Genomic DNA, 25,181 nt, shown 5'->3' on the forward strand with positions numbered 1-25,181 from the left:
AAAGTTATATTTTAACTTTTTTGTGCTATGCTGAAAAGTTTAAACAGTGTTGGTAAGCCCTTCAATTATTTTTGAAGCATAGTTTAAACAAACAATATATTACCCATTTTTAATGCAGTGTTGAATAACATATTGTTTTTTTAGTCAAGGCAAGAGTCAAGAGTTAACCTAAATTACTTCTGACATAAAATCAAAAACTAGTGTCTAGTGTTGCAAAACGCCTTAGATTGTTACGATATGAATTGTTATTATATTCAGTTCAGTTGCTTTTATTTGCTTGTTAGTTTCATAACTAGTTGGATACTTATCTAGTGTTGCAAAACGTCTCAGATTATTACAATGCTAGCCGTTATTCAATTCAGATCATTTTCATTTAATTTCTTGTTAGTTTAATCGCTAGATTTAACAATAAAACCGTTTTGTCAGACACAACAACAGCTATGCTAATGACTATAGTTGAGATCTCTGCATGATTATATGGTAATGCGCATAATGACTGGCACTGTTGTTGTTGCTGTTGTTGTTGTTGTTGTTTCCCAGTCTGTCGGGGCGTGATGGGGGAATGTACGTTAGAGTTAGATTGGAATGTTGTTTATTGCATTTCTCAGTTAAATGTCGCGTCGCCCATTGAAAACTGTGCATAATGATTGCGGCTTGTACGAGTCTCTATTTCCATGATAGTCTTGCTTCACTGTGATTGTGTGTGTGTGTGTGTGTGTGAGTTTATGTGTCGGCTTGGCATTTGGAAAGTTAGTTGGCTTGTTTTTTTTTTTATATTTTTTTATAGCCCACACAATCTGGCGCTAGCTTTGAGTCATTGTGCCCATTTTTAGATTTGATATTGCAATTTTTGCATCATGCATCTGGGAGGAGGATTGTCCATGGCTGAATGATAATAATGATTGGATGATGAAGTCAAGTGGAATTCATGATTAATGGCCGCGTTATTTGGCCGTAAATTGCATTCTATGTTAAACATTGTGTGTGCTTTATGGTTTAACTTGATGCTCCAGTGAATGGCAGGCTTTAAGCTTTCAAATAAACTCCAATCGATTCATCAATTCTTTGAACTTTTCTGAATAAGTGTAGCAAACGTATTTTCAATGAAAATCAATTCTCAGTTGTCTGACATTTTTTTAATCCTATGAAAATTAAAGAAATTAAAAAAAATAATTAAATTAACTATGACTTACTTGAAAATAAAAAATAAAAAAAGTATATATATATATATATGTATATATTGCTGGATTATTAAACATAAAACTCAAGAAAAACTCTGCTTGAATAAAGCAATATTTAATAATAATTTGTTGTATTTACATTTTTCCATTATGGATATAAAAAGGAAACGGAAAAGAATTCGAATTTTGTAAAAATTAAAGCATTTCCCATTTTCCTAATTATATATATATAAATATATATACATAATTTTTCGCTCTTTGAGCTAAAGTATGGTATTCATAACAAGCTTTTTTATGTAGTTTTCTGCGATTGTTGTTATATATTTTCTTTACAGTGAACACTCCGTTGGATGGACAGCGATAATCGCGTATGTTTTACACGCTCAATAGAAGTGTCCGCCTAACAAAGGTCTGATTTCTAGTTATTTCATACACAATGTCCGCCTAATAGAGGCGTTGGCTCTTCCTTTTCTGTTTTTTTTTTTTTTTGCTATCAATAATGCATTAGAAATTTGTCTGTTCTGCAGTTCTTACTTTATTCAGTTCTCGATTTCTTTAATCTATGCATAAATGTTTTCTTAAATAATAATTTAAGCGTAGATTGCATCTTTTTGAGCTCTAATTACCAATCGCCACATGTTGCAGTGCTCACCTTTGCTCACCTTTGAGAGTTCTCACACACACACCCCCTCTCTCTCGCTCTCTCTCTCTCTTTCTCCGGCTGCCCCTGTCTGTTGTCATACCAAGCGAACCACATGTCTGTCATCCAAACTGACGTCTGGGAATTGGCGGCACTTGAAGTTACAGTCTATTTTAGATGCAGGTACTCGACAACAGACCACATCGTCATCAACAACATCATCATCATCATCATCAAATCAAATCACATCATCGTCATCATCATCATCATCATTATCATCATCATCGTCATCATTCGCTGGCGTATCGTATACCCTATTTAATCGTTGAAATTGCAAATGTGCACGGGGTTCTGGGATTCTTACAGACGCCTCAAAGTGCCCCAAATGGTCCATGACCAAAAATAAAGAATATAGAATATAGAATCAACTATTAACAGAGGCAATAGCAAATGCAATTCTCAATTTGAATGCCTGAACAGATGACGATTTGGACAAGGAACGAGACGGTATACGTATTCGGTTTGAATTCGTTGTCAATTTTCGGGCCTTGTAACTCAACCGTTGTCGTGGATGGCAGGGTGGGAAAGGGGGGGAGGGGGGGGGGGGGTGCATCGCCACACTCATGTGCCTTTGATGACGACCCGATGTGTTGTTTGCCGGCATTGAGCCAACACAAAGCAAGCCAAATCCAAGCAACCCAACTCTCGTCGCAAGCAACCCCACCCAGCCGACTGACTGTCTGGCAACCATTGTGAACGACGACGTCGTCGTTGTCTATACCCATTAAAAGTGGTCCAAAAGGGTCTGATAATATATTGCGAAAGTGGCAAACAAACCAAGTCTTTGTAAGCGAATACTTTAGCCCATCTGAATGGGACATAGATTGATGTAGATTTTAGTTGCAGATGCCTAGATGATGATATGCAGATTCCCCAGCTCTAGCGTATTTTGATTAGTTAGAATAACTATAGGCGAGACCTGAGTTGATAATGTAGATCTCAGAATTTGAAGAAATGAGAGAAACCATTTTAGGTTAACATTCATATAGAGATATGCATAGCTTCCTTATTCAATATATAAATGTATATGTACACATAAAAGAAAGCTAGAGACTATATCAAGTAGGTGTCTTGGGAACAATTACGATTTACAGGGTATACGCCAGTCTATACTATATCAATTAGTTGTCATTGAAACAATTAGCTGCAAACAAAACATCTTATGCTTTTTCGTTTTCTTTTCTTATTTATACCCAACTGCATATCAATTAGGGTTTACAGGGTATACGCCAGTCGTGCACCCTCGCACATAACGCCAGCACTGAGGCTTGTTGTTTTCGGTTGCAGTCGAGCGAAAATGTTTATTTCTATTTAGCCGGCGCGTGAGTGGGCGGCTGGCTGGTTATGGCCCACAGCCAGCCCCGCACCACCCCCCCCCCCTCCCCCCGCACCCCTTGCACCAATACGAATGCAACTAACAAAATGTTTTTAATTATAATCATTGGTATGAAATTGATCGTGAGATGCAACACGAAAATCAAATTAACCAAGCGCAGGCGCCCCCGAAAACGCACCATCGGGCGGGGTTTTAGGGGCTGCAAGTCTTGTCTTATTTATTTTATTATATATACACATATATATTCAAATATACATATATATATGTATATATATATCTATATATATATATAAGTATATATATAGTATCTGTAGAACAGAAAACGCTGCGTGGCTATTTTTAATGCAACGCGCGAGGAATGCATTTTATAAATATAAAAGTGGAAACACAATTTAGTTGCCAGGTGTTGCAGCTTGTAAGAGCGGGCGCGGGGGGTGAGGGGGTATGCGGGGGTTGCTTTTTGGGTCAGCAGGACACTGAGAGCACAATGCACATATATATATATATATATGTATAATAAATAAAAAGACCCCTTGAGACAAGCAAAAGTTCTTAAGAATGAAAAAATAAAAAAAACCTAATAGAGAAAAGTGTGTGAAAGGCAGTTTCCATGCTTATTGTTGATTTTGTTACAAATCAATATCATTTGTAATCAAAGACTGAAAACCTGGCTTAAATGAATTTATGAGAATCGAATAGTAAGGCGAAGCAAATACGGTACCTTGTGACGTTTAGAGTAGAAGCATATCAACCATACACAAGTTTATCGATCAGTGCGAATTTTGATTGGAGTGTCTACTAAAACCATTTTCCATCAATTTTTCACATTTTGGTGTAGGTACATAAGAACAAAATATGAACATAAATTCATAGATAGATATTAGATTTAATTTAGCTTTGTTATATATTTACTGAACAGAATTACGTGTTTAAATCTTAAAAGCTTTGTTGAGATGGTTCTTGAAATATTTTCTACAAATTTTAATCATAACAGCTGATTTAGCTACATATCTACGAAGCTGTAGTATATAGCATAATGCAATATAGAAAGGCAGACACATCCTGTGAATAGACTTGAGATATACAAAATTGAAATACTTCTAAAAAAGCAATCGATCAGTTATAGAATTTGATTATTTTCACATATTGTTTTAACTTTCCCATGAAGAATCTTGGCTTAACTTAACTTTCTATAGATTGACAGACCCTCGCGACTTCGTCTGCTCTATATTCAAAATGGCGCCCATCAGAGCGAATTCTCTCTCTGTTTCTGATTGTTGTTGTTGTTGTTGTTGTTGTCTGACTGTTTTACATATTAATAAAAAATAAAAAAATTAACCCGCCCCTCCATTGAGTTAAGTGTTTTGATAGTCGGGCAACCCTTGCCGCTGTCACGGCACGCACAACCCCCGAAAATAACAGAAATTAGATCGACAATCGCAACGATCTTGTGATCTGGCATTACAAAGAAAACGGTTCTTATTTGTTTTTGCCGTTTTTTTTTTTTTTTTTTTTAAATAGTTTTTTTCTGTTTTAATTGAATTCTTTATTTTTATTTATTTTTTGTATTTTGTTGTTGTTGTTGTTGTTGTTGTAGTTGTTTACGTTTACGTTTTACTTATGTAGATTTATTTTTACCTTGCAACTTAAACGCACAGACATTTAAATTTAGACGGCGACGATCATCTAATGGCCTCGCAGCCTGTCGCAGTCGCTGTCTGTGTCACCCAACTGTCTCGCCACAACGGTATTATTATTATTACTGTTGTTGTTGTTGGTTTTGCTGCTGCTGCTGCTGCTGCGGCTCTTCATGTGACATAAAATGTGTGATCGATGTAAATCTTGCGCCTCAGCTGTCGTCGCTGGCAGCTGAGACAGCGACGCCAGCGTCGACGTCTCTCGATGTCTGCTGATCTTCTTGTTTTATTTTTATACCACGTTCGTCGTGCAGCCAACAATGAACAGCAGACTGAAAGCAAAAAAAAAAAAAACAATGATAGAGGGGCGTGATGGATCGCGAGGGCAAGTAAGCACTGAAGGGTGTGCATTGGGCGCTAGACAGAGGCGGCGTCATCATCTTGTGACCGTCGCGCCCTAACCTAAGCTGATTTGTAGCAACAACTGTTAATGTGGGACTTGGACACGCGCTCCACACAGGATTTACTGTTGTTGCAGTGGTTAAATATTATTGCTGTTGTGTTGTGCGTGCAGCGGCAGCCGTTTTGCAGATTTCTGCACAATTAATTGCATGGAGAAAGAGTGAATGCGTGAAAGAGAGAGAGAGAGAGAGTTATTTGTGTTGTTATTGCTAGATCAACAGGCAGCGCGAGAGAAAAACACAATGCCTAGTTAAGAGTCTAAGGTTATAAGAGAAACATCCTTGTGAATTACGAGGCGTAAATTGAGTGACTTGTTAAAACTTCAGTTAGGGTATACGCTCGTATATATGTATATATATTTGCGATGTTACCATTTTGTTTTTTTCTTTTTTCTTTTTCAATGTTATTGTTTAAGTTTTCTGCCTCCTCCGCGACATTTGATGTCGTCGTTGATATTGCTCGCGCTCGTTTTATTTCTATTTTTATTGCTGTTGCCTGCTATACTATATATTGTTGTTGTAACGCCGTCTTGTTGTTATTGTTGATTTTTTTCAGTCGCCCATTGGTTGTCTAATTTATTTCTATTTCTACGTCTCGCTACGAAGCTCGCAGATTGAAAAGCAAATTACCATAAATGTCAGTTTGTAATTGTAATGCATTAATTGTAATACTAATATTGGTGTAGCACAAGAGCGCACACATAAAAACATAACAGAGCAAATTAAGAGAGTAACAGTGTCAAATATACATACGTATGTATGTATGTATGTATGTCTGAGTGTGAAAGGTAATCCAGCAAAAACAAAATCCACAGCTTCAGCGATTGAGTAAAAGCGGTGCTCACATTCCGATAGAGAGCGGCAAGAGCGGCCAACTCACAGTTTGCTCTCAACTTCACACACACACACATACACACACACACACAAACGAGTGCTCGTATCTCGCTCAGAAAACTTGAGCATTATGAAGCACGTTGGCGTTCCTTTCGGCTCTTTGTGTGTATGTGTGTGTGAGTGAGTATAAAGATCGACAATTTTAGCAGATTGTGAAAATCACAACAATAATCAGGCGCTGTAAATGAACAACTAATTTTAAAGCTTTTATGCAACACATATATGTATATGTGTCTTTCTAGTAAATAATTAATTCAAAAATTAAAATATTGAACAACTGTCTGCGAATTAGCTGAGGTATTTTCCCATGCTCACGGTCTCTCTCTCTCTCTCTCTCTCTCTGTTGTTTTCTTCCACATGTTCACTCCTTCTAGCTCATTCTAGGATGAGGACGCACCTCCAAACGTGTTGTTGTTGTTGTGCATGTTCATTCAACTTGCGTCCGTTTGTCTGCCTCGATATGTATTTTTTTTTCGTTTTCTGTTTATTTACCGGTGTGTGTGTGTGTGTGTGTGTGCTCGAAACACAAACTAAGAGAGAGAGAGAGAGAGAGAATTCGGACAGCAGCTATCAAGCTGCTGTTACGGCTGCTCTTATTTCCTTATGTCTTTGGGAGGAAAAAAAAAAAAACAATATTGTGTCTTGTTTATTGCTTTATTTGCGGCGTTTTGGCTCTTGATTAGGTTCTTTTTGTTGTTGTTGTTGTTGCTGTTGCTGATTTTGTTGCTATTGCTGCTGACTTTTGCGTAAGTGTGAGTGTTTGTGTGTGTAGCATTAGAGCGGACAAGGCAAATGTGAAAACAATTTAAGCGGAACTTAATAGCTTAACAACTATTTTAACTTTGCCACAGCGACGACGCCTTTGTTGTTGTTGCTGCTGCTGCTGTTGTTGTTGTTATGTATTTTTCCGCCGTTTGTAAAAATGTATTGCGTTTTATTTTATGCTCGTTGCCTGCTGCGGCTCGTGTTGCTGCCACTAGACACAGCGCGCTGCTGTTCGCTGCTGCTGTTGTTGTTTGTTGTTGTAATTTTTGCTGCTGCACTTGTCGTTATTGTTATTGCTGTTATTTGCCTTTGTGCATTTTGTTCTACACATTTGCGTCTCGCTCAGACAATTGCGTTGTGCGGTGCGCCTCTTTGGCGCCTTTCAAGTGGCGCTTACAAAAAGCAAATACAAATTCAAATACATACACACTGGCACGCTATATTTGGGGCATGTGTGTGTGTGTGTGTGTGTGTTAAATCAAATTAATTCATTAAAGCAAATTTAATGTTTAATAAATCATAACAAGAAAACAAAACAAATGAAGCAACTTTTGCGTCTCGCTTTGTGTGGCCCCATGCTCTGACCACCCCACGCACAAACCCCCCCGCACCCTCCTCCAATCCCAAAAACCAATCTGTCTGGCGCCTATTTTATGAACAGTTCAACAGCAAATGTCAAATTTGACAAGTGAGACGGACTGGAAAGCTCTGCGGGAGCGCGGCAAGCGAAAAAGCTTTTACATACACTCTGTGTGTGTGTGTGTGTGTGTGTGTGTGAGTGAGAGAGCATGAGTGTCTCTTTGTATGTACTATATGTTTATATATTTCCATTTTTCTTACTGATAAGCAAAGATTTTATTGAATTGAAAAATTACCTAATATCTATGACACCAGCTGAAAGTAGAAATTCATCTGAAGATTAATCTTAGCAAATGAGTTAGTTGAACATGCACAGTGAAATGTGAAGAGATAAAAGAGCTTTCGGAAAGTTTGCTTGCACGCATTTTAAAGCTGTTCACTCTGAAATAGAGATGGGCATGGGCCGTGTTTTTCAACGTGACACGACGAAGAGCACGATCGCTGAAGTCAGGCTACAGTAGAATCAATGTGAACAGGTATATCTTTTGTGCGTGCTTGAAAACTTAGTTTTATATCCGTGCTAGGCCGTAGTGTAAAAACCCGGCCCGCTCCCATCTCTAGTCTGTAAGCACATCTCAATATTTGTACTCTGTTTCCAAAGTTGAAACGTGTATATGGATTTTGTGAATTGTGTTCATTCCGATTCCTTAAAGTGGTGGAGCAGAAAGCGTTGCAGGACTCAAAAGTCTCTGTTCCCGCTGCAGATCAGCATACGCTCAACCTGTTTTATTTGACTACGAATAATCGTTAAATTCGCGGCGTAAGCAAAATCAACGAATATTAATTTCTTAAAAGCAAAAATATTTTAACTACTTCCCTTCCCAATATTTTAGTACATATGTATATATATATATTGAGAGCAGATAATCATGCATTCGGCAGATTAAGAATACAACCTTGTAACTTATTAAATGTAAAACAAAAACAAGTATTTAATTATTACATAAGTTCACAATCATGTTGTTAGCTTAGACTTTGTTTTACAAATAGGTTAATGTGATTTTACTAAAGGCATGACACTTTGTTAGGTACAGGTACAATTGTTGTAACAATTTATTATCAGCCTGTGGTTCGATTGGAATCAGCCTATACAGTAACACATATATATTAGTTACCAGTATACAATGTATATTGTAAAGAACAACTATGTATACTTGTGTTTCTTATATACGGTAAACAAAGTCTTATAATTTTTGAGTTAGTATTTATTAGCATAATTTTAGGCTTTGATGTCTTTCAGCTGATTACAGGGTAACTCGCAGTCGACCAACACGGTTTGTAGGCAAAAAGCTGCAGCTCATTAATAAATATCTTTGACAGCGCTTAAAATGTTCGCCATTTTGTTTGACTTAAGTTTTCATTCACAAAACGCAAAGCCAATCAAAAGCAAAGCCCCCACAAACACACATACACACACATACACACGCGCACTCGCACTCACACTAAAGCCTAAACCAATAAGCGTGTTAAATTATAGCGGTTAAAGCGTAGGGGGTGTAGCAAACTCTGATAAGCGCATAGCACAAAGCAGAACTGAAGTGAACCGAAAACAAGAGAGAACGGCTATCTTCGGCACACCAAAGATTTGATACCCTTGCAGACGTATCTAAAAAGCACAGGGTATGTCGAGTATGGTTAACTTATCTGAATAAAAAACAAAAGGTTTTTCTACAAGCAACTTATTTTCGATCGATCGCTTCTATAGCAGCTATATGATAAAGTGGTCCGATCCAGCCGGTTCCGAAACATGTACAACATATAGAAACACATAGAGGGATAAGGCTATATCGAATCGGCTATTGATACTGATCACTTTATGGCTTCTCCTTCCTACTAAAATCATAATACCCTCCGCAAGGGTATAAAGACCCGCTTATCTAAATGCGTAAACATGCATATCTACCACAAATACAACAATAACAACAACGTTGGGTATGGGGAAATACACAGAGCATAAGTCGTATGGCAATAATAATTCATTTCGTATAAGTGGGGTTAAGTAAACATGTATGCATGCATGTGTGTGCATATGTATGTTTGTATGTGTGCACTTACTTTATGCTTTAAAATATAGAACTGTGGCCTGTGAATGAAACTCAATCACTTTAATTTACCCTACTCAACGGCGCGTCTGTGTGTGTGTGTGTGTGGGTGTAAACTACAATTTCATTGATAAATTCGAAATATGAAATCAAATAAACAGCACACACACACACAGACACATATACACACACATCCGAGACGCCTATGAAATTGCATAGGCAAGAGACTGGCAACTTAGACGCTGACGTCGGCTGCAGCAACGGGGCACAAATTGGGCAACTTAGCTAACTCGCTCGCACATGCTAGCGTACTGAAAAGCTAGTCATAAATAATAATTAAATAAATAAATACTTGTGTGCTAGCACACATACCAGAATAAAACTCTCTCCACTGTTCTCCGGGGCTCAACTTGTTATCAAAATCAGCGCATTGACGTCCAGGCAAACTCTATATGTATATGCATACATACATACGTATGTATATAAAAGTTGTTGTTGCTTTTGCTATGAATCTTGACAATTTTTATTTACACACTTGCATTCCACAAGCACTCACACACACACACACACACGCACACACGTACACTTGAAAATGTCATTCAAAATACGCGCTGAATTTCATTCACTTGATTCACAGTTACAACAATAACAACAACAACCACGAGCGCTGCTCGAACTTGCGCTTGCCTTTTGCTGTTTACGCTGTACTCGCTGCATTCATTCACTCACACATAGTGCAATTGAGAAAAAAAAAGAAGCGTGTATCGAAGCGGCAAAGCGCTAGTGCGAGCGAGAGAGCACGATAAAGAGAGGCGAACACACGCACGACATGCAATGGAGCCGGATCGCTGCTCAGCAGCCCTGGGCCGGTAGCTTGTGTGTAGAGCTAACGGGGCAATTGGCTTGTTCATTGAGTAATTCGAAATCTTTGTGGCCGTTACGTGCTCATGTGTGTGTGTGTGTGCATTTGTGAGTATTTAACACGTTTTATAGACATCAATAACCAACCTCAAACATTTTTGTAGTTCATATAACGATCGAGAATATATTTATTATAATGGGGTTATGGGATAGATGCTGTGTTACCTTTCTTATTTGTATAAAATCCGTGTAACCTTTTTACCCATTTTTAATGGGTTCAAGGTATTAAAAAAAGTATTAAAAAAGCACAAAGACAAAAACTGGTCGACAAAAAATGCTGTTTTGAAATTACGTTATTTCCGCTTTGTGAGATCCGCAAACAGCCTCAACAGCGGCGCCAACTGAAAGACAGCGACGTCAGCAGAGACAGCGACGTCAGCTGAGACAGCGGCGGCGTCAGCTGAGCAAGCGACTGAAGCAGCAATAGCAGCGGCTTCTGGCTGCTGCGACAACTTTGCCGTGGAGAGTTACAATGTGTGGAGAATTTGCACTTTAAATAAAGTCTCAATTCTAAGGTGTAGACTGGTTGCTTTGATTGGGGTTTAAGTCGGATTTTGAATTTACGAACAATTAATTGAATACAAATAATGTCAGTTTATATTGGTTGGTGATCGGCATATAACAACAATTTAAATGAAATTGTCTATAAATTATATCTTTGATTTTTATACAATTTTGAGTAGGTGTTTTTATTTAATACGTGAATTAATAATTGATACAATTTTATATGCAAATAGAGCATGTCTCTTAGGTTTTTCTCTCTCTCTCTCACGCTCTCTCTATATCTAATTTGCTGCTGGTACCATCTCTCTTGCTCTCTAAATGTCTCTTTCACTTGTTAATCCATTCACTCGTTCGCATTCAACCTCTTAAGTTATCGCCCTTCTACGTGATTTTCAAGGCGGCTTTAGATATTTTTACATTGAATGTGTCCGTATTCTTCGTACAGATTATACAAACATTTGTACCGATAACTATATATGAAACTTAATTCTAGCTAAATCCATGGCAAGTAAACAACTTTTATACACATGATATAGCTATACGATTGCAGTGTCAAGTAATTTTGTTAGGAAATCCCAAATCAAATACAGCATGTGCAAAATTCCAGTTAAAAAACTAAATCGTTGCCTAGATTATTTACAGCCAATGGGTATTTATATACGTGTGCACATATATTTATAAATACCTGCCCAAGCATAAACTATAGACGCTGACTAGCCAGACTAATATGTATACATATGTAAGGCTGATATAACTGGATTCCGTATCAAATCAATCAAATCAAATGGGGCCCAGGATGCCCAACAAGGGGGCTACACAATTTGCAATAGTCGATGTTATCTAACAATAAGTGTATTGTGTGTCTCTCTCTCTCTCTCTCCCTTCTCGCTCCCGCTCTGTTTGTTTTCTCTTTTTACCTTGAGCCTGAATTGTGTAGCTTTAGTCGATTTTTGGTACTTGTTGAGGCATTTCTTGGAATTATTTCACTTTATTTTATAGCAACCGCAGGCATGAAGGGGTCAACTGCCTCGTCAAAAACTTTCAGAAAAACAACAGGAAATAACATATATATATATATATGTATATGTGTGTTTATATATTGCCCATAAAACATCACACTCGCTCGTAGCCTGACTGTCCAACTTGTAAACAAACCCGTAACCGTAGTAGAACAAGTATACTACAAAATATTTGTCGTTGGTAAATATAAACAGGCGCTAGATTGCGCCAAAGTCATTTCTATTATTTGACTGAGAACACCATACACATACATACAAACATATGTATATATATGTATACATTATATACACACATAAACATATATATATGTACATATATGGTTTATAAATGTTTTCATTATTCTTTTTATCGACACCAAAGTGCAAGTTGACGCATTTAGTCCAGACAGGAAGTTTACCCACGCCTACGGCAGTGTGTTTAATATAGGGTTAGATGTCTAGACCATAATACCTACATCCAAATACACCTGGCATTGGTGTGGAATGCGGAAAAGGAAGTTGGCATGACAGTGTATTGATAAGCACAAGCATACGAGCAGCGCACTTCAACTTAAGAGGATACTTTAAAGCTACAGTTTTCTGACATGTTCGATTTTGAAAAGAAAAAAAAAAACACGATTATGCAATTATCTTAGAAAGTTAATACCAATGCGATGCTTTATCTATAGATTAGAGCAAGACTATGAATAATCTTTTCTTTTTTAGCAGTTACTATAACAAAGCGGAAAATTTATTGGTTTTTTCTTTTTTTTCATTTTTAAATACAAATTAGTTTGTTTATAAATTAAAGTCTGAAAAAGGTTAGCTTGTTGGATCTTAATCAATGCAATACTGTTTTCTTGTTAAGCCGCAAATGGCGAAATTGGCCAAATTGGTAGATTTTTGAAATTTCATATTGAAATATCTGAAAATCGCACGCACTTTATAAACCGCGTCCCCATCTTATCGCAACGTAAAGTTGTTATTTGTTATTGTGAAATGCGATGCGGTGACTTATACGCACACTTTCATAATACCTCTATATGCATATATATATGTATATATATATATATATATATTGAGTAACAATATGATTTGGTATAATGCGAGTGCAACTGATAAAACCTTAATAACAACAAAAGCCAAAGAACGTGCCTCTCCGATGGCATACATATATGTCATGCATACATATATGACAGAATTGGGATGGCTTCTAAGAGCTGGAGATAGTATCGTATATGCGTTCTTTTGATCAGAGTTATAGGTCGTGCATACCTCGCAATTGAAGGAGTCACGCAGTGTAGTTCGTGCTTGGGGCACTCTACTTTACGCTCTGAAACTGATCGACATAAATATAAAAAATCGATTGTTAACTTAAGATATTTCTATCCTTTATTTAGCATTTATTTGTGTCAAATTCTGAATAATTAGGCTCTAATGTAATTACTGTTGTGAGTGCATCTACAGCTGTGCAGTTGCTCTGATCTAGATTATTATACTACTTAGGGTATTCCACTGCATGCATCTTGTACCTAGTTGTAGTTGCATTAGTAATATTTATTGCAACTTATCAACTAATCTGGTTAGTGTATTTCTTTGCTTATTGTTTGGTGCCTATCTGTTCTGTGTCTCACTGAATTACTTTTGTATTACGTTTTTTTGTATCGAATGCAATGTATCGATTAAGCAGCTAGTAAGGGTATTCCCTAGTGCCCAATGCTTATAGTCGTTGCACTCTTCTAGCCAGCTCTGTGGCCCATTCACTCGTCGAGTCACACGCTCCGTTATCTGTTCCATCTATAGACCATATAGTTACGTATGTATGTGCTCACGCAATTATACGCAGGAGGAGATCGGCACTTTTAATCAGTCACTCTTTTTGTCAGTTGACATTTTATTTTGGATCGAGCGGGAAATGGGGGGAATGGGTTGGGCTTTTCGACTCTTATTAGATTTCCCATTCAGTGTTATCGGGGCAGCTGTTGATACGAATATTGGACGTGCCGGCCGCGTCGCATTCACAGTTAATGCTATTTACGCCCAACCCTATTCATAATTATTTTTGTGTTTAGCTTCATTTGATGGTGGGCTGTGCGGTGCGGTGGTTCCCCCATTCCGATTGGTGGACGCGCGTTATCAAAACCATTTCTTAGCCATCAAAACAAGCGACATCTGATCTGCACTCTGCTAATGAGCTGAAGGCTTGACCCATCTCCAAGAATGTTGATAACGTTTTTTAATCTGGCCATATACGTATATATAATTCTGAAATTCGATTTCAGTGAACTTTTGCCTCACTAGATCTTAACTATTATTCCTTTATTAGAAGCTGTTCAAAATATTGAAAGATCTGCGAAAAACAACTTTCGATCATTGTCAAACTATTTCAGTTGGAGCAGGAATTATATTTGTATACTTTCGGATCTTAGCATTTGAATGAAGTATTACTTTCATATCGAGAGTCACTCGTAGATAGCTTTCTTCGCACATAACTCGGCGTAATTATGTTTTGTTTATTTTTTATTTGATTTTTTTTTTTCGAACATTTTCTTGGATTGACTCAACGCTACAAATACCGATCGGGCCTGGAATTTCCGATTCTCTCATTGTGGTTTTTTTTTTTTTTTTTTGGGTCTTTCGGTATGCGCAACCTGTTTGGCCTCTCCGCTCACGTATCCAGAGTTAATTTCTTTTGGAGCGCACTGGCATTTCGTAATGTTTTTCGCAGGTGTCTCTTGTAATGGCAATCGGGGGTTTCTTCCTCTTCTTCTAGTTGTTGTTGTTGTTGTTGTTGTTGTTGGATAGGAACGGTTCTGCGGTTCAGTCTAGGGTGCGCTTCGCTACGTTTTATGAGGTTCGTTGATCTCGAGAAATGCCATAAAAAGACATCAAATGTGTTGCATTCCAAACGGTTCTTCACATTTCTTTAACCGATTATATGTTGGTTGTTCCTTTTCTTTTTATATTTTATTATTTTTATTTATTTATTTATTTTTTGTTGATTTTTGATTATTTTTTTTTTTTGGGCATTTCGATTTGAGGTTGATTTAGCGGCTATGTTCGTTTCCGAACTTTTACGAGCTTATGAATGAACGCGCAAACAAATAAACATAAACGAGCAAACATAAATACAGAAAAACACAAGAGTCCCAATCAACAGTCAAATGTCTAACATTTTCTTATCGCTGTCAAAATGCATTCAATCCCAAAACAATTCGAACAACAACAACAACAACAAGCACAACAACAATAATAAAATAAAAGAACAATCAAATGTGAAGCAAAGCAGTTCCATAAACATAAACATAAACCCAATTGAATTCGCATCAACTGATGAGAGAGCATTCAGTTCGTTTCCTTTGTCACAAGACTGGAAAATAAATCAATTTGAATATTCATCTAATTGAATAAGAAATATACCCTTGCCAAAGGAGCGCACACAAGTTTTGTTATCTGACATGTGACAACACATGCACGGAAGCGATTTTCAATCTAATTAAGTATTAATATCTTTGATTATATATTTTAATATATATAGACGCAGATCGATTTTGTTGATATACAAAAGAATGTCAATCGAAAACTAACATTTTGTATTAAACGTAATTATTTTGGTTTGTGAAAATAGACTAGCCCACGGACATTTATTATAATTTTCAAATTTTTAACAGTATATATCATATATATATATTCTCGATCAGTATCAACAACCGAGTCGAGTTTATGGTCTGTCTTTTTCTATGCGAACATGTCTCTCAATTTTTAAAGCAATCTTTATGAAACTTTGTCGCAACCAGCTCGATCGGACCACTATATCATATATCTGTTTGTTTTACCAGATATTTTAAACATGCTCGGCATTTACTATTTTCCCAGTGCTTCTTAGATATACGAGCACAGCAATTTCAGCATTATTGTAAAGGTTCCGTCTGCAAGGATACTAAATCTGCGGCGAGGCGAGAGAGAAGAAGAATTTGATGATGATCAATATGAATTGGGTAAACCGACACCCGGCACTGCACGACACGACACGCGTGTGCACTGTAATCGAATGCATGTCGAGTTGGTTTTTTATATATTTCTGAGGCTCTAACTGGGTTTCATTTGAAATGAATTAGAGTTGTTTTTTTATGGAACTTGTAGAAATAGTATATTTACCTCTATATGGAACTGGACTTGATCAGAGCAAAAGCAAACAAAAAGGTGCAATTTCTTATTAGCAAACTGAACCCCAAAACAAATAGAGCTTTATTTCCAATTAATTAGACGATTTAACCGGCGGAGTTTCTAGTTTGACAGTTGAACTTGTTGCGTTATCTATCGGGCCCAGGCCTCAGAGCCCTCTCTCGGCACGGCTGATTGCGAATTGTTTACTCACCAAAAGAGTAGCAGGCGAAAGCTCCAGAATGATTCGTGAGTAAATTGTGACTGGACACGATTCAATACTTTGTTTGTGGGTGAAATAGCCCGAGAGAAACGTCAGACATTATGAAGCTTGATCAAAACAATATCGCAGATGTGTACACTGGGCAAAACGAGGGCTTGTTTACCATGCATATATAAAATCAAAATAAAATCAACTATTTTTAATGTTTAGTTGAAAAAAACATTTAATTACATATATGTTAAGCGTTGCCCATTTCACGAAAAGTACAAAATGATGTACATGGAAACTTAAAAAAATTCAAAATATATAAGTAGCACTTTTTTTTTCGAGTGTAAACATTTGACACTTTCTATGTAAATGTGTAAGTTGTGTTTTTAAGAATTGCATTGACAAAAGTATAAAATTCAATCTGTCCAATTTCTCCAAACTGAGCATTTATACATACACACATACATATGTATATTTCGCTCTTTGTATGCATATGTATTCGTGCACACATCTATGTACATATACAAAAGTTTGTGTATTGCCATTATCAGCTGAGCTTTAATTTAAATGCTTCTGCTGATGCTCCTGATAATGTGTGTGTGTGTGTGTGTGGGTGTAACCGCATTTAAATGTCATATTAGTTATTAGCATTTGCCCCGAGATCATTCCAGCCCAATTCGCCTGCACGCCACCCCACACACACACACATCCCCCTTCGACACCATCGTGTCTCTCGCCGCGCAACGCCCCCTAAACGAATACGGCTCGAACCGGCCCGGCACCAGGCAAGACGATTTATCTCGCGTGAGGCGTCACGTTGCTTATCTGGAACTTGCACAAATGAGTCGCGACGTCGAGTTGGATCGTATACCCACTAAATATCGAGCAAAACAACAGGCCCGACGCACACACACTCGCACACTACCTTTAACTAAACTATATCAGCGAGTTTAGTTTCACCTGTCAGCTCGTGCTCTCTTTGTCTCTCTTATTGCAAATGTTATTCTCATTCGTTCTCGGTGTTGCTCTCCCCCTACCTCCCGTTCTCACTAGTTGGCATGACTTTGCGAATTCATTAGAGCCCGGCCATAGAGATTAGGCACTACATGTGACCGACCGACCATCCAAAGTAGTTGTTCCACAGTATTTCACAGGCGTCGCCCAAACATTATCAAATTACGTATAGTTCACAATTACAGTCACAATGACAAGGCTGTTGAAAAGGGAAAAACTATCATGATCATTCAAATGAATGCTAGTAAACAACAATGTTGAATGGATTCACATATTTCACATATGACGAAATAATTGATTTCATGAAGAGTCTGATAAAAATAAACGATATTGAAAAATTAAAAAAAAAACAATAAAAACATATTTTAAGTTATTTAAAGAAGAAAACTTTAGCTATTATATCATACATATAATATGGATAAAAAAACTAATCTTCTCTCAAAGATTAAAACAAATTCTGCTATATCAAGCAACAAGATTTTGTTAAGAGTTAAAATCGAGCAACATTTAAATATTAATCAGCTTTGAACTTAACTCTAAACTAACTAATATCATTTGCAATCGCAGACCATTTTCTTCATCAACAAAAAAAAAAATAAAGCCTCGTTAAGTCTGCATAAATTTGTTTACATTTTTGCATAAAATTTGGATAAACTCACCTGTTTTGCTTGGATTGAGAACATCAAGATTCCAGCTATAGAATGTTGCAGACTGATTCATAATGTTCAAAATAAAATCGGTGACATCTAAATCGATGAAGGTTCTTAAACAAAGAAATAATATAGCTTTCGAATTGTTACTAGTCCATAAAGTTGCCCATGAGAAGTGCAAAATTGTGTTTAATTTGAAGGAAACACCTGGCTTTTACTCTCGCATATATACATACATCATCCGAGTTGACAATATCTATAAAGCTGCGAGTTCTAACGAACTACTCGAACTATTTGTGGAATATATGAAATATTCATATAGCTGCCATTTCCAGCGAAATATTCACGTCTGGCTTGTGACTAAGTTGTTCAGTAATCCATGAGTCGCTTGTTTTGATGTTTTCTCTAACAAATTCTTACATCATCGCAGTTCAAATTTAAGATTCGATAAAAAATATTTTAAAAAAAACAAGAGATTGCTCCGGTTGGCAGTGCCTGGCCAGAAGATACCCTAAAACGCACGCATGCTGTTTTGGAAAAATAAAAAAACCTGATCTACTATCATCCCTCCTTTAATCCATTTCCAATGGACTCATATGCTCATGCCGGGATTCGAACTCGTGCCCCCCGTCTGTCGAACACGAACTATGTGCAATCGCCTCAAACCTTACCGATTCGATAAATAATGCAGAATCGGGAGGCTGGAAAGTACCTGATCTGTGAATACTTAAAAAGAAAACTGGATGGGGGGAATTTTCAAGTCTTCATTTCTTATAGGTTCTGATATTGACACGTACATAAATCCGAGCATACGAATCAGAGTTTTAGTTGTATGTATATAATTTATGGAGTGTCTGTTACATACATTGGCACACAACCAGCATACCCTGTTTAGTTCAGGGTATAACAAATAAAATTAGCCTAAGGATTTGTCGAAGCGTTAAACATAATTATTAACTCGCTTGTTGTGATTGGTCTGAAAGAAATGTTAACTTTGTGGTTTTATTCAATTTTGTTGCTAATCTTTTGTTCAATGTGTGCGTGTAGACAATCAAAGAAATACAACAAAAAACTATATAAAAAAAAAAAAAACTTGCCCATTGGCGGATTTGGAGCATAAGAAATATTTCATGCATTGCTACGCTTTGGTTTTTGTTGTTGTTGTTGTTGTTGTTGTTGTTGTTGTTGTTGTTGTTGTTGTTGTTGTCACTGCTGCTCTTAACTGGTCTGGCAACTTTGGTCGGATTGGAATGTTGTTGCCTTTTGGAAGCCGCAGCGCAGAGTGGCAATTGTTGTTGTTGTAGCTGTTGCCGTTATTGCCAGCGTCAATGCCGTCGTTAACGTTGTTGTTATTGTTAATTTAAGCTAGCATTTTTTGCTATTGCTGTTGTTATTGCTGCAACAATGAGTCAGAAGCATTTAAGCGGCAGCAGCAGCCGTTCGATTGGCGTCATTCGCCAATGCTTTGACGTCGCTGCCAACTGCTGCGCGTGCGTAGTAAATGCAATTACACAAAAAAAAGTTATTAGAGGCGCATGCCCTTAAGCCATTGTAGCTGTAAATGAAAAATGAAAAAATACAGTAATCAGGTGAATAACAGCAAAACAAATGATGGTTAAGCGTGCCAATAGCAGTTCTCAACATTTAATGAGCGCGTGCACGGTGGCGCCTGTGGCCGAGTTTAACAAAATTAAACAATGATAAAAAAAATTGCCAAGTGGGAGCGTCTGTTCATATTCCACGTGTGTGTGAGTGTCTCTGTTAACCAACTCTGTTGTATTTCGCTGTCAAAGTTAGACGGAAATGTTGCGCGTTTTTTTCACCTGATAGTAAAAAAAAAAAAAACAAATTTGTGAAATTGGGTCAGCCTGCCAGCAACATTGTTGTTATACAGTTTGATGGGCACAAAGCGAGCTGCTTGCTCTCTCGCGCGCGCTCTCTGTGCTCATGTGCGTGTGTGTGTGTGTAACTGAAAAGAGTTGAACAGTTTGAGAGCTAGCCGCATAGCTTATGCGAACCGCTGTGGCTCCCCAACTGTGCGGCGATGTATCGTTTGATTGCGAAGAGCGAGCAAAATAAGAAGTAAAAATAAAAAAAAAAGAAGAAAAATAGCATTGGGAGAGCGAGCAGTAGTGCGAGTGCGGCAGGTGTCATGGCGTTCCGACAAAAGGTAACCTGCAGTGGGCAGCTTCGCATTTTTTATTTAGATTTTGTTATTGTCTTTGCCATATGCTTTTCATTTGTTTCTTTTTTTTTTGAATAAACACATTTATTTAATGCATTTTAATTATTTCAGTTATATTTTGCTTTTGCTTTTTCTCTTATTATTTATGGAGGCTTTAAGTGCGACCGTGGGCCGTCCGGGCTGACAATTATAGTGTATTATATTTACTGCGCAATAAAAGAAAAAACAACAAGAACAACAAATAATAATAAAGCATAATAAAGCAAGCGACCGCCGCAGCATTAGCTATGAGAGCGCGAGAGAGAATGGTGTGTGCGTGAGTACAAACGAGAGCGAGTCAGAGAGAGAAAGAGACAGAGAGATGGTTGTTGTTGTTGTTCATTTTATGGGAAACAAAAACAATTTGCAATTCGCTGACAAGCCCACAAGAACAAAACTCTAATAGTACTTGTACATGTACATATGTATTTGTGCATACACATGAATAAATACATATGCATGCGTGCGTGCGTGCGTGAGTGTGCGTGAGTACGTTTAAACTACGCAGCAGCATTTTTACTACTGCACAACAAAAAAAAAAAAAAAAAAAACAAAAACTAAAAACTACAACAACTAGAGGCGGGTGGTGTGCCCCGCTTCCTCCTTTGCCAGCTCTTACAATATTTTTTCTCTGTTTTGTTGCCACGTTTTGCGCTCAGCCGCTCTCACACCGCTGACAACGCAGCCGCATTTTGTTTTTATTACGCCCCAAAAACCGGCAACACCCTGTGTGAGACACATGGGAAGAGGGTGGGCAGCGTCAAGTTGATGAATTACAACGTAGTTGTAAATACGCTACGCACACTTTTTTCTTCGTTTTTCTTTTTTACTATTTACTACGCTTTTACAATTGCTGCGCTGCTGGCGTCGCCGCCACTGTAGCAGTCTCTCGCCTGGCTTTAACGTCAGTGCGGCGACGGCCGCGCGTCATGCAAACAAACGTCAATGCTGTTTGGGCAGCAGCAACAGCAGCAATAGCAACAGCAACAGCAGCAAAAACAATTTTGATAAACACTTTTATTTATTCTTGTTTCTTTTTCTGCATAAAATTATTGCCATTGTGTGTGTATAATTGTCGTTGTATTGGTGCTGTCGGCGTCGATGTTTAGCAGAACTCTGCTGCTTAATTGAGCAATGCGACAGCACATTAGCATATATATGTACATAAGTATGTATTAAAAAGTTGGCGTGAGCTCGTCAGATTGTTCTCTCAAAATAGAATGAGAGTATGGGAGTAATGGGAGGCATGATTTAATGCCATGAAAAGCCGCTTAACCCCATACACATAAATTATATACATATATATATCTAGTTAACATAAATGTAATGCAAATGTTATTCGAATGTGGTGAGGTGGCTAATGTTATTTAAAAGCTGTTAATCCATATGTGTGTATGTAAATATGAATTCAATTATTTTGTTGCATTATTTAACATCATGCGCTATGTAACTCGTGCTGTATACATGTAAAGCAAATGTTATTCGAATGTAGTGCGAAAGCTGTAGCCACATGTATAAAATAAATTATTTATTGCGTTCATTTAATGACGAATGCTAGTGTACTCGTGTTTGTGTGTATATTTGGTCACGCTAAAGCGATAACGCAACGTCAGCGTCGACGCAGACGCTGACAAGGCACGTGTATCAAGCACTTGGCGCCCTTTTTCACATAAAATTATTGTTATTGCCTGTCGCTGTGGAACTTACGTACATACATACATACACACATACGTACGCTGTTGTTATTTTACCGCTCTGCTGTTTGTAAAATAAAATTAACAAAAACATTTGCACTTTTTTTTATTTTCATTACAGTTTCGACCAGCCGAGTAAAAACAACAACAACAACAACAACGACGACAACAAAAAGCATTCCAACTGACGAAGATAAATACAAAACACTACAAGTCTGAGAACACAACTGGTGTATGTGTGTGTGTATGTGTGAGGAAGAGAGAGCGAGAGAGAGAAAGAGAGGGCTAGCGAGCGTGCAAGCGTGCAAGCGAGAGCTGCAATGATCACTTAGTGGGCCGGCGCCCCTAATTAAATAATTAATAATAAAAACAATTTTTTTTAATTTAATTAAAATATCAACAAAGCAAGAAAAACAATGGAATCAACAATAATAACATTTTTCAATGGATATGTTTACTTACGTATTCCTGAGGAAAAGCTGCCAATGCCAATAGCAAACACAAATCAAAGCGATAGTGCATGTTTGACCCTTACGAGAACAACAACAACAACAACAACAAAGCGAAAAAGAAGAATATCTATGCTCTTTGATAGTAAACCGATTCCGAGTAAACACAATTGTGAATTGCGCGAAACGCTAGCTCCCGGCAACATGATGCAGAAATCCAGTTGCAGTGCAACAGCAACAAAAACAAAAACAAAAACATTAACAACTGATAAGGTATTAGAAACAACAAAAACAAGGCCAGCATCATTGTCAACAACAACAACAACAACTAGAGCAACAACAACGCATGGAAACATTTGTGTTGTATGCCGACAAGTGTTCGCAACAACAACATGTTCCTGCATTCAGACAGCAACAAGCAGCAGTTCCTATGCAGACAGCAGCAGCTGTAGCAGCCAGCGCAGAAGCAAAAACAGAAACAGTAGCAGTAACAGTAACAGTAACAGTAACAGCGGCGCAACATCCACCACATTCCCCAGCAAACTGTCGTCGGCGCAACATTGCCGCTGTCTGCAACAACAGCAGCAACATCTGCAGCACCAGCAACATGTTGGCAGCGTCGCGCATATATGTTGCTGTGCAAATAGTAGTAGTAGTCGAAGAAATAGTAGTAGTAGTAGTAGTAATAGTACAAATGACAATAACCAAAAAGTAGCAGCAACAACAGCCAATTGCCACTGCAACAGCAACAACAAAAACAACAATATTAAAAGCCACATCCATAAAAAGCAACGACTGCAGCAACACTTTAACATTTACAGCAATTGCTTAAGCCTTTTGGCCACACTGCAATTGTTATTTCTGTTTGTGCAAAAACAAATGCTGATGCTACATTGTCGCAATCTATTCAAAAGACGCCGAAGACAACAAATACAGCCACAGCATCAACATCAACAGCAGCAGCAGCAACAACAGCAACAACTAGTACGACGAGTATATCCGAAATACAGTTATCATCAGGAACAACATCATCAATGGCGCCACCAAAGCATAGCGTATACAATACTCGCTCTGTTAACATTGCATGCGACAACAACAATTGCGTTGCATCCGCCGCCCACGCAATACGATCAACAGCAGCAACATCAACAGCGAGCTACATTAACAGCGAAGCGTAGCTTTGAATACAGTTTGGCCTCTCTGACAGGCCAGGCGCGTAACATCGGGGGTGGCGTTAACAGCAACAGTAACATTAACAGGGATGTACGATTGGCGCGCAGGGAAATGCGTAAGTCCGGCAGCACTGGTTGTTGTACATTTTTAGAAACTTGCAGAGGATATTATAATTTGAACGCGAAATGTGCATACGACGTCAGAAAGTATGTATATGTATGTTTGATGAGTATTTAGGTCCGTGTCCTTATAATCATGTCCGTATGTGTCCAAAGAAATCTTTTAGTATTCATGGGTTTTTCTTCCAGCAGAAAGTTTATTTGCAGGGATCGGACAAGTATATCCTCTAGCTGCCATTTAAATGAGTTCTAGTATTTGAAACACTTGAAGATATTTAAATTTTTCGTTATTACAAGCTTTATACATTTTGTTTTGCAAGATATCTTCACTAATTATTTGGCATTATGAGCTTGACAATGTTCCTAACATATGTGCGAAATCTGTTAAATCTTTATCAGACCACTTTGTTTAAAAGCTCTCGGTCGGAAATCAAATATTTAAATCAAAATCCTTTTCAATTATAAATCTGCAAGAGTATAAAAGCTTCGGCGCGCCGAAGTTAAAATGTTACCTCTTATTAACGCAAGAGTGTGGATTTTGAAATACGTTTTGATTATAAATATATTCGATTGAACTTTTAAAACAGCCTGTAAATCAATGGATATACGCAACAATATTTCGGAACTGAGTCAGCTGGCGAACTGTACGATCATCGAAGGATTTTTGCTCATAACGCTGATCAACGATGCGGATAAGCTGAATACAACCTATCCGCTTCTCACTGAGGTCACCGGCTATATAATCGTTTATCGTGTACATAATCTGATATCGTTATCGCAAATCTTTCCCAATTTGAGCGTTATACGCGGTAATATACTCTTCGAGAGCTACGCTTTCATCGTATATCAGAACAAGGATCTGCTGGACATTGGACTGTCCAATCTGCGGGCCATTACCAATGGGGGCGTTCGCATCGAGAAGAACTACTATTTGTGTTTCGTGAAAACGGTCAACTGGCAGAAGATCGTGTCCAAAAATGCCACAGAGTCGGACATTGTGCTCAAGTTCAATCGCAATGAGGCGGAATGTGCACGCTGTCCGGGCGAAACGAATGGCGACGATACCCAGGATAGTACCATGACGGATGCCAGCGAATTGCCCGTCTGCAAGGTCCATCCGGACAACAAGCGCTACTGCTGGAGCAATCGTGCGTGCCAGACAAGTGAGTGGATCGATCTATGCAGAAGCAGTGCAGTCATTTATTGCCAAACGTTTGCCTTTCCTTGCAGTTTGTCCCAAGGAGTGCCCCTACAACTGCATCGATGAGAACACCTGCTGCAACGACTCCTGCCTGGGCAGCTGCTCAAAGCCAGTTCTGGGCGATTGTGTTGCCTGTCGCAACGTTTCCATTCATGGCGGCAATTGCATTAATCAGTGTCCTGATGGCTACTTTCTGGTATGTAC

At 38.0% G+C, this 25,181-nt stretch overlaps 1 protein-coding gene across 3 annotated transcripts in view; it reads left to right on the plus strand.

The window, feature by feature from the left end:
• InR (Insulin-like receptor) overlaps window positions 1–25,181 on the plus strand; it is a 47,902-nt gene that overhangs the window by 15,571 nt on the left and 7,150 nt on the right. For all 3 annotated transcript variants that reach the window (XM_002053503.4, XM_070207718.1, XM_070207719.1), the window contains exons 3-5: window positions 22,157–23,772; window positions 24,364–24,939; window positions 25,007–25,173. In XM_002053503.4, the coding sequence (XP_002053539.3) occupies window positions 22,452–23,772; window positions 24,364–24,939; window positions 25,007–25,173 (2,064 nt within the window). In that variant the 5' untranslated portion in view covers window positions 22,157–22,451. The remainder of the gene's footprint in view (window positions 1–22,156; window positions 23,773–24,363; window positions 24,940–25,006; window positions 25,174–25,181) is intronic.

This window comes from Drosophila virilis, chromosome 2, assembly GCF_030788295.1.
Source record: "Drosophila virilis strain 15010-1051.87 chromosome 2, Dvir_AGI_RSII-ME, whole genome shotgun sequence".
Lineage (NCBI taxonomy): Eukaryota > Metazoa > Arthropoda > Insecta > Diptera > Drosophilidae > Drosophila > Drosophila virilis.